The sequence below is a fragment of the Hipposideros armiger genome, unplaced genomic scaffold, assembly GCF_001890085.2.
Source record: "Hipposideros armiger isolate ML-2016 unplaced genomic scaffold, ASM189008v1 scaffold_252, whole genome shotgun sequence".
NCBI classification, from domain to species: domain Eukaryota; kingdom Metazoa; phylum Chordata; class Mammalia; order Chiroptera; family Hipposideridae; genus Hipposideros; species Hipposideros armiger.
In genome coordinates this window covers 965,908-977,664 of record NW_017731602.1, presented here as the reverse complement: position 1 = coordinate 977,664, position 11,757 = coordinate 965,908, and the positions used below count along the sequence as shown (strand labels likewise).

Sequence of the window (11,757 nt, the reverse complement as noted above, 5' to 3'; positions counted from 1 at the left end):
GGGCCCTCTGGCATCCCAAGCCAGCTCTTAACCAATGCGCCACTCGGCCGGCCATCATAAAACTTTTTGACAGTACATCTCAATCAGTCAAAGCAGACAGGGAGAGATCAGTGAGGTGTTTAGGGTACACATTTAAGAAGGCACTCACTATCAGGGCCCTATATATACTGCATACCCCTGAAACCTTAAGAATGAGTGTCTCCTTAAATTGTGCACCCTTCTTCCACCCCTGCAATTAGTAATTAAATGACTTAATGTAAATATCACCCACTTTCCTTGCACCTTTTTTAGAGACCAAATGAAATGCCTAACAATATGCATATGAGAAAAGATCAAAGAAGAAACAAGTATGAGCAACTTGCAAACTGTACAATCAGACACTGAATAATTAGTACTTAGCTATATGATATATACTGCTTCTTACTCCAAGTAATATATTATGCAATGAACTGTTAAACACTAAAAATATTAGCTATGCAACCTCAGAAGAACTGTGGAAATTTATCTGATATATATTACTTCTCCAACATGAAATCTTCAAACATTTTTTATAATAAAGTTCTGAAGTAATGAAAATACAAAGATTGGAAGGTCTGCAATTTTCAAATTGTGATCTATGGAGCCCCGGGGTTCAGGGAGAAATCCCAGGGGGAGTTGTGGAGGTGGTTCCAATACTCACCCCAACTTCAACCTAAGTGGCTGCACAGATTTAAAAATTATCTATATCTACAATGTATCTATATCTATATTAACAAAACCATCCACTTAGAGGCAGGGTTCTACTGTAGAAAAAAAAAGTTTTAACCTTACAATGATATGAATCCAACTTTAGGACTTTTACTCATATTAAAAATCTGCAAAAAATAATATTAACAACACTGGGTAGAGATGACATTGTATGACCTGAAAAATTTCAGAATTTACTTCAGTTGTGATATGAAAACTGACAAACCAGGAAAAACAGAGTAGTGTCTGTTTTGTAAACTACGCAAACCTTTAAATAAGATTTTTGAAAAATGTCCAAAAATGAAAACAAGTAGAGCTTATCTGATTGAAAAGTAAAGATGAGACAGCTTCTTTTTTCCCATTAGGCTTCCTCTGCCTGCTTTCTGAAATATGGTCCTTCCCACAACTGTCCCTCCGCCTCCCCGCAACACAAACACAGAGCAGCCCTTGAAGGACCACCAGAGAAACGCTATGAAAAGGTAAAACCAAAGTAATAACATCACTTTATCTGGACTAAAAGCAGGCATCCATTTCTAAATTTTCACCATGCAGAAAATCACCACAATAAAGTTCATACTCAGTTATTATAAAATAAAGAGGATAAAGTATATAAACTAAAAATTTCAAAATACACAACATAGTAAATACTAAATACAGTAAATACTAAGGTATTTAGAAATCAGCTACTTGGTCTTTTTTTTTTCAAGGAATCATGAATTGCTATGATTGAGAAAAGCAGAACAAAGGTCAAGGCAGTAAAATGTTTTCCCCAAAACACTATTACTACTTACAAGAAAGATGACTGACTACTCTGTAATAATGTTACTGACAAACTTCCTCCGTCCTGTTCGGGATATTCACAGATAATCAGTTCAAAGATGTTTGTATGGCTTCCCATATACTCTTTAACCTCAAAAAATCTTACACAATAATAAAATATTCTAGAATGGGAAAGGTTTATAGTTGATCTAGGAGCAGGGATAATATAATTACATAAAATATTTCACTAAGCACCCAAAAGTATACAAATATCTGATTGTCTTTACTAAATTATACTCAAAAATGTTCACTAAATTGTGATCACATTTCACATTTAATCTTAAAATACATCGACAGAATCTGTTCTAACCAAACTGTGTCAGAAAGTTCATTCACTATTCATATCCTGAAATATGAAACAGTTTAAATAATACAAAATTTTATGTGAGTTAATTCAATTTAAACCACAATTTATTTTAGTTAAATTCTACTAAAAAACACATTGTTGAAGTTTGCAACATTCAAAAGTAATGCTTTTGTGTTCTTTACACATCCATGAAGACAAAAAATTACACAATTAACCTAAGAAATTCTACTTGCAGTATTTTAAGGGCCTTAAAATCTATTAACAAATAAATTTAGGAGTTGGGCTGGCCATAACACAGTTGACCCTTGAACAACATGCGTTTGAACTGCATGAGTCCCACTTATTCATGGATTTTTTTTTTCAATAAATACGTACATTACTATAAAGTATTTTCTCTTTCTCAAGATTTTCTTAATAACATTTTCTTTTCTCTAGCTTACTTTATTGTAAGAATACAATATATAAAACATATGTATACAAAATAAGTGTTAATTGACTATGTTATAGATAAGGTTCTGGTCAACAGACTATTAGTAGTTAATTTTGGGGGGAGTAAATAGTTATGTGCAGATTTTCAACTATGTGGGGGTCATTGTTCAAGGGTCAACTGCATTAACATTTCAGAGTTAACAGAGTAGGGAACATATTATCTTTCACCTTTGTAATTATCAGTGTATTAAAGAATTCCTTTTTCAATTTTAATTACAAAAATTTAATAATGTAGCTCTTATAAATCATGCATACATATATTTCTGACTAACTTTACAGTCTTGTATTATACAAGATACCACACATTACTTTTTTTTGAAGAAAAACTGTACTCATATGTGAAAGAAACCCTGTACTTTGCAAAATTTGGTCATTTGCTATAGACCTTAAGAATAAGACAGTAAAACAAAAATAGCCAAACAGATAGATGTAAAACGCTAGGTCAGAATAAACAATTCCACTATTAAGGAAAAAGTATCTGGAACACAATTTTAAAATACCAACTTCTAAATTGTTTGAATTCAAATAAGAATAAAGTAATTCAGTAAATATTGCAATTTACCATTTTGTACATACATTTTTTATGCTTAAAGCATTTTATTTGTGCCTTTAAAGGGTTTTTTTAAAGAAATGACAAAAAGTATTGTATTTTTCCAATCTTTTTTTTAAAGAATAAGAGATTAATTTAAAGTAGCAGATTTCCTTTAGTTTCTAACTTCACTAAATTAGGTAGAAAACGATTTACAAAAGAATCGTATTTTTTTTCAAAAGCATTTCAGTAATATTGATAAGTGCATGATAGTTTGTGATACTTCATGTAACAATAAGCAAAGAAGTTTTAGAACTGAAAATATTCATTTCAAAGACATTATCTAAATTTTTGTACACAAGATGTTTGTTTTTCATTGTAATTGCAAAATAATGCAGAATAGTATTTCATTACAAATAAATAATAAAAATTTAAAGATAAGATTATGTTTAGGATATACTTATGAAGACACATCTTAAAGTAATTTATCACCCATAATAAAACAGAGCTATAAAAATGCCAAAAAAATTTAAAGGAAATTGTACTTACATCCATAGCTCTCTTAATAAATGGTATCTGTGTGCCACTGTCCAGATCTTCATTTATAATAAGCCTTCTAGCCCACTGGCCTGCCCTGACAACACCACTACCATGAATTAAAACCATCAGTTTCTGTGGATTTGTCAAAGCATCCTCACTCATAAAGATAAAACTCTTTGGTTCACTCTCAGTGGCATCTACCTGTAATTAAAAAAATAAATGTTTTCTGATCAGGCATAAATATAAATTAGAAAACAAATGGTTACTATAAATTATAAAATGGCTATTACAGAATTATAGAAGTAAAAAAAACACTTTAAAATAAAATTAAAATAGTCATAAGAGATTAACAATTATATGCAAGATAGAGGAGCAAAAAAGATATCATAGTAATTTAAATACAAAAATATAAAAAATAATATTAGAAATATATGACTCCCTACATTATTGTTGTATATTTAGTATGACAGTATCACTATATATAAGAATAACTAATGTTTTGAGTACTTCCTATTGTCTAGATACTATGAGAAATGCTTTAAAAACATTATCTCAATCACAATCCCATTAAGAAGGTACTATTATTATACTCATTTATAGATGAAGAAATTGAAGGATACACCTATTGGAAAATCATATATTGTCCAGGAATACTACTAAACTTTTAAAATGTGGGAGAGGGAACTATTTAAAAATTCAAAAACACACCGTTCTATGTAAATGGGCTTTGAAATTTCATTCAGAGTATGAACACAGGATTACATAAAAATTATTTTGTGAAGGAGTATTGTTTATATACTCTGATAACCTTATTTTATGTACTAGTTATCTATAGGTTGAAAAGTAAATATTTTTATTCATTTTGATTGCACTTAATATTTAAGTTTAAGCTAGATGATGTATGATTTAGATTTGAAAGACTCAAAAGACCTTTAGGAAGGGATAACTCCCCAACCTTTTATTATGTATGCCATGGCACACACTGAGTGGTATTTCGCATCTGCAGTGGCAAATAACTAGGAATGGAAGCCTTTGTGCAGCCAGGTCAGAGACAGAAGCTAAAGTCTTGATGGCTGGTAATGAAGACATCCTCAAATAGAAAGTGTGAGTCTACACGCTGTGTATGCAATGGTTCTTCACTTCATCAACAGTACATATTTATACAGTTATCAAAATAAGAAACAGACAAAAACTCTAGATATCAAAAATATACCCTGAATTCTAAATGTTCCCAGTCACAATTCCTGGGAAAAGAAAAAAAAATAAAATTCCTCTACTTCTAAAACAATCAGATTGATGTCAGTAATAGATACTTAGCCATTTGTATAAACAGAGCATAAGGGCAATTACTTCAGCAAGAAGAGCATGGTCACAGGGCTGAAGAAAAACACCACCTTCTCCGTGAAGCCGTTCCTGACCTCCTCATTTAAATACCTCCCCAAGAATTCCCTAGTCCCTTGCTCTGTTTTATTTTCCTTGATAACACATGCCATAATCGAATATATTATATGCATTACTTTATATATTTGTTTGTATATCTGTTTATTAACCATCTGTTTCCTCCACTGGAATGTCAGTTTAGGAAGGCACATACTTTTCTGTTTGTATCTACCTACATTCCCAATGCCTAAAAGAGAGGCTGACACATTACAGGCACTCAGTACATAAAGGAATGAATGAACTTTTGGAATAAGAATCTCATGAAGCATCACCAGTGACTTCCTTTAGATAAAAGGCATTTAACTAAATAATGCACCCTATAAATGGTTATAGTACTTGCCTGGTTCAGAAAGCATAGATTGAATATTAAACTAATATATGATTATAAAGAATTTTAAAAGAGCTGCACAATGCTAAGAATTAAAATGCTGTAATTATATCTTTATTATTAGTAATTAAGTATGAAGGAACAGAGGTGTGAAGTGTAACACAATCACATTAGCTTCAAGTTCATAAGAAACCCAGAGTGAACAGATTATGATGATGACAGTGGGTACCACTGAAGTCACAGAAGAGGTGGATGAGAAATGGGAAAACCAAATGTAGGTAATTTCCTTTTAGCTAAGAATATTATATGAAAACAGAGGAATCATTCTGTTAAAGTGGCTTTAAAGAAAAGAAAAAGAAAATAGTGATTAAAAAAAAGAAAACATTGAAAAGAAAGCTGTCAGTATGTAATAAAAAAAGGGCCACAGAGGTTTCTCATCATTCATTTACCAAAGAGTACATTTAAACACGCACAAATAAAAGTACCTCTTAAAGTCAGTAAGGCATTAATGAATCCTAGAATGGCTATGGAAATGGACATGTTTATCTTAATGAAAAACCCTGTAGCTCTAGACTTTCCAGCACTGGCAGATCACTGTTTTTTGTTTTTCTTTTCTATTTGACCAAGTCCCCTATTACCAAAGAACTCAGTCAATTTTTTTAAGCAATAGAATGCTGGTACTTTAAATTTCACAGTAATCACTTTAAAACTAGAAGAGTATGTATTTTCCAAAGATAAAATTGTGATTTTTACATTACAATGTTCAAAAACTTTTAAGGGGCTACAAATTAAGGTAGCCATGAATAAATGAAGTTTTACTTGAACATCCAAAAAAGTTGACATTAAAAGTATGAGAACATTAGAAAAGTCAAGGAAAAAAACAAAACTGAACAATGTAATGATATTAATGACTACGGACTAAGAACAATATTTGAGCTGTTTATTGGCTAATATTCATCTCAATTTAACACAGAACTCTGACTCTGCAGTTGGTAACTATAATTTACTCTGTATAAAGTTAGTGCTAATTTTCAATAGTAAAATATCTATCTGAATAATTTTCTTCATTAACTTAATTAAGATGGAAATGGCTGTTCCAAGGCCATTTATCTTCAAATAATAGTAATTCATTAAGCAGAGCTTTCATTAAGGAATGCATACAGATAAAGGTCATTCCAATGTACCACCCCACTTTATTGATAAATCAACTTCAAAGACCAACTGGTCAGTGAAAGTGCACCAAACAATTTTTAGCAGTTAACAACTTATTTGGAAATGCTCATGAACCCCACTAATTGTAATGTCCATTTAAAAATGACTGAATAAACTGAATGTAAATTTGTAGCCAAGTTATTAAGTTAATCCATGTATGCAGTATTCTATATAAGTGTGAGATACTACAATTGAGAATATTTTGTACCCACATATGTGAAGTGGGAGTAAACAAGAGACATGATTATGACCTTCACTATTAAATCATGGGCTCCATAAAGTGCTGTCATTTAGAAAAGAAACAAAGCAAGTTTTTCTTTCCTTATTAAATAGTTCAACTATGAAACTAAAACTTAGCTCATCATCAGTAGAAAAAAATTAGGTGGTATTCCTTTAGTAAAAAAGAACTGTACCCAAAAACAAAACAAAACAAAAAACAGTCACTGCTACTGTCTACCTGGGATTTAAGAGAACTTGGGAGAAAACTATAAGCTATGGAAGAAAATTTTCACAACTATTAATACATATAATATGTGATGATAATTTAAGGAGAGATTAATTTCCTAAAACAAAAGAAATTTTGTTTGTTTTCAGTTTATAAAACCAGGGAATTTTTACTAACCAAAAACGCACAGGACACTTATTATAGGTCTCATATAATGTAAAGCTCTCTCTATGCTTATTAGCTTTATAGTCTAAATTTATTGAGAGGAAAATAGGTCAAAAAAACAAAGTCTGTCTAAACCGAATCTCAGGCTTTCTATAAAAGAAATTAATGAAACTTAATCATATAACATGATCTATATGGCCAATTATCTTGTGATTTGTTCTGTAAATCTAGGGGGTTGAAGTGAGTTTAAAGGTTCCATGAAACTACAAGTATTATAGAGTTATGAAACTCAATATTAATTGTGTTGTAACAATTAATTAACCTAGGGCTCTTTAAATATCATTCTTCAATACTTTGAAAGAAATAAAATTTAAAAAAATGAAGGCTCGACAGTGACAAAATTCTACATTGACATTTAGAAGACCAAATTCAATACATAGTTTTAATACAATAACACACTAGATCTAGAGTGAAAACTAAAACAAAAAGTTTGAATCCCAAAAGGACTAGTATTGACCCCCCAAAAGATACCAAAATCTTGGTTTTCATGTATTTCTAAAGGAAGGAAAAGTTTCCAAATAAACAAGGGTTGGCCTAGCTATTACATAGAATAATGTTTTATTCACCAGTACTTCATAAGCACTTGGAATAGTACTTGGCACCTTTAAATAAATATATCTGTTGAATGAATGAATATATGAATAAATAATTAATAATGTGATCTGTACTTGAGGTTATCTACAGAAAATTAAATATAAAATAGATTTCTTGTTAAAAAATTGAACTATGGAATTAATTTGTAAGGACAGTCAGTATAATAAAATCCTCAAACCCTACTATTCTTAGAATAATATTATCCAAAGAACTTAAAAATCTCATGCAAAATTTCATGAAATAAACAAAACCTATATGCACAGCTTTGTGCCGTAAATGAATTACTTTTATTAAGTCTTCTAGATTCACCTACACCATAAAATCCAAAAGTCGTCAGGGAGAGCAAAAATCATCTAATCTAGTCCTATCATCGCTTCACACATAAGATTACTTCTCCATTTGAAAGCTTAATAGTTCATATTTCACATTAAAAACAAAAATCTTCTTTTGAGAATTTGAACCTGAAGACAAATTTCAAACTTTTTCACTCAAATGTTGATCTGCAAAATTTCAAAAAAATGTTCTGCCAAAATGGGAGGGAGGCAGTGTTATAAAACACGAAGCACAAGGAATAAATTTGGGAATGTTGAGAGGAAATAGCATAAAAATAAAACATATAATAAAAAAATGAAATAATTAAAGAGATGGTGAATGTCTAATGCAACAGAAAGTACACTGGTTTACTTCACTTCAAATAAATAAATAAAAATTAATTATGTCAATGAAATAAAGGGATGAGAAAAGGGTAGTCTTTTTCATTGTTATAATTTTTTTAAAAAGACTAGAAATCAGTCTTTCCTTTATACTGAAGAGCATTACTTTTTGAGAATTATTGTGCACAATGAGGTTAGGTATACTGACAGGCATTTAATACTATCTTTATCAGTATCAAAACACTAGGACCTTAACATTTAAACTTACCACAGTTAACCTAAAACAAAAGATTTTTTCTTAATTGAAAGCTATTTTATTCAGAAGTACAAACATTTTTTCAAATTGGACTTACTGGAATAGAGATTTTTTTCAAATTACAGTCCTTTTCCAGGAGTTCATATACATACTTCGTGATGATCTAAATAGGAAAGAAATAACAAAGTAAGATACAATGTTGTCCATTATCAAAATTCACATAAATTATTATAATTTATTGCTCTGAGTATCTCTCTATCTTAGAATGTTGTTATACAAAATTAATGGACTCTTTACTGGTTACTTGCAATGGTTTACTTCCTGTTGCTGTGAATAATTATGGGCCTTAATACTAAGGATCAAGAGCAGTTAATATAAACAAGGAATTTCTATTTTTCAAAGCAATACTCTGTAAACATATTTTCTTTTTTCAGTATTTTTAGAATCTCTTTCCCCTATAATTTCCCTATAGATATTATATCTAATATAGTACTATCGTGGCTCTGAATCCCAACACGTTTTTGTTTGTTTTTTATTCACTGGATCAAGGAGGAAATGGTCAGAGTTATTCTACACAGAAAGAGAAAACTGATCCAGCAAAGCCAGGCACCAGTCAGTAGTACTGTTTGTGGTAGGCAGAAACATGGCTACCCAAAGATGTCCACATCCTAACTCCCAGAATCCGTTAAAATGTCACATTACATGGTAAAAGAAACTCTGCAACTATGATTACTGTTAAGAACCAAAGATGGGGAGATTATCCTGGAATATCTGACTGAGCCCAATCAACCATATAATCCTTAAAAGTGAAGATTATGGAAGAACAGTGTCCCAGAAAGATGCAAAGTGAGAAGGCGTCCATTGGCCAATGTGGGTTTTGAAGATGGAAGGAGATCCAAAGATCCTAGGAGAAAAAGCTGACTCACAGCCTGGAGCACAGAAAGTACAAAGAAATCTAAAAAATTGTTTTTGCACCGAAAAATAAGAAAATATTGAAAGAGTGATGAATAAATATTAAAAGGACACAAAACCGGCTTGATAAGAATCAATCTAGCCAAATCTGGGATAGTTGAGGCATCAAAAGAATGACTTCAATGGATTACATCATCCATTGAATAGAATAAGAATCCATGAGTTCATAATGATATAAATAAAGTAAAAAAAGGAAAGAAAGCTCTTTCTTATAATGGAATGCCAACTAATGCATATAGAAGAAATGAAGGAGTTAGAAATCATCAACAAATGATAAAATTAATAGGTGGTAGTGTCATAAATAACAGTTCAAGTATCTTCCCCCAAATTACTGATAAATTACAAGGAGAAAAATAATAGTAACTTTATGGTATGACCTGGAAGATATCACCAATATTGGAGCAAACCAAAATCATGTACTCTTGATATCATGCATTGAGGACAAAAGCCACATCTAAGATACTTTTGTCAAAAATGCAATCTAATTATGAGAATACATAAGACAAACTCAAATTAGGGGTCTTTCATCAAATGTCCTGTACTCCTCCAAAAGTGCTAATATTAAGAAAGATAAAGAAAGGCTTAAGGAATGGTTCCAGATGAAAGGAGAATAAAGAAACATGACAACTAAATGCAATGTGAAAACCTGAATTTAATCCTCGACTTGAGGAATATCAGCTATTAAGTACATTATGTGACAATTAGCAGAATTTAAACATAGCTTATAGATTGATAATACTGAATCAATATATAATTTCCTGATTCTAGTAACTATACTATAGTTATGAAGAGAATGTTAGGAAATAGATAACAATGTATTAGTGGCAAAAGGGAATAATGTTTCCAACTCTACTCTTGAATGGTTTAGAAAAAAAAATTATATAAGTAATATATAATATAGGTGGTTCCTTGTAATTACAGCTTTTATGTGTGAAATTATGTCAAAACAAAAACTGATTTTTGACACTGCATCTATTTCCACAAATATTTCAATGGAAATGTGGCAGATGACAAACAAGGTACGGTAACAACCTTTCCTTTCACTAAAACATTTTAATTTTTTGAAATGTTAAAAAAGACCACATCTGTACTTGGGGATAATTTTCTTCCATGACTGCTTGTCAAACCAAAGATTCACTGGAGCAAGTCCTATAGTTTGCCGTGTTTGTTCCTATGTTCATACCCCACCTAAAATGCTCTTACCTTCCCCCATTTTTCTCCAATTGCTCAAAAGTCAATTTAAATGCTACCTCCTAGCTGAAGTTTTCACTGATCCTACCAATGACTCTGCCTTTCTTATGACACTTAGCATTCCATCATGATTCCCTCACATTCTCATTTGCCCACTGAACATATCCTACTTTACTGGAGCATGAACCGCACGGTAGATGCACATTACATGAACAATGAATGAATGAAAATAATTGGCAGTGTTTGCGAAACCTGTGACATTTCAATTTATAAAAACTATGAGTTAATACATTTTAAAAACAATATTTTAAAAATTAATTTTTGTTGAAAATAAATTCACAAGCTTTAAATTAAACATAATAATAATATAAAACAATACACACTGAGAAGTCTCACTCCCACCCCTGTACTCCTCCATGAGTGCCCCCTCACTCTGTCCCCTATTGGTAATCTTACTATTTAGTTTCATATGCATCCTTCCAGTGTTTCTTAGTGCCAATATAAGCAAACAGAAATGTATTATTTCCCTCTTGTTCTTAAAAAAACAAACAAACCAGTATACTATACATGCTGTGTTGCACACTGTATTCTTATTATCTTCTCTTACAGCAGATTAAATAAAGTGTTACTTTATCATCTAAAAATTTATACTGATGATCTACCTTCTCAGTAACACAGACCTTTTTAATTCTATTTTACTAGTCATAATATTCCATTGTGTGGATGTACCATAGTTTAATAAATTTAAAAATATTAAATGCTTCTCAAAAATATTCACTAACACATATATAACCTTAAGCATTGTTTATTAAATCCTATGCAAATTAAATTTACACAAAATTATTACCTTGAAGCTTAGAATCATTTAAAATAAAGATCCACATTTATGATAAAAACTCTTAGCAAAGTGGGAATAGGAGGATCATATCTCAACGTAATAAAGGCCATATATGATAAACCCACAGCTAACATCATACTCAATGGGGAAAAGCTGAAACCATTCCCTTTAAGATCAGGAACAAGACAAGGCT

At 30.9% G+C, this 11,757-nt stretch overlaps 1 protein-coding gene across 6 annotated transcripts in view; it reads right to left on the bottom strand.

The window, feature by feature from the left end:
- ARB2A (ARB2 cotranscriptional regulator A) overlaps positions 1 to 11,757 on the bottom strand; it is a 450,108-nt gene that overhangs the window by 309,950 nt on the left and 128,401 nt on the right. For all 6 annotated transcript variants that reach the window (XM_019655916.1, XM_019655919.1, XM_019655914.1 and 3 more), the window contains 2 exons: positions 8,661 to 8,726; positions 3,420 to 3,611 (listed from right to left, as the gene is read on the bottom strand). In XM_019655916.1, the coding sequence (XP_019511461.1) occupies positions 3,420 to 3,611; positions 8,661 to 8,726 (258 nt within the window). The remainder of the gene's footprint in view (positions 1 to 3,419; positions 3,612 to 8,660; positions 8,727 to 11,757) is intronic.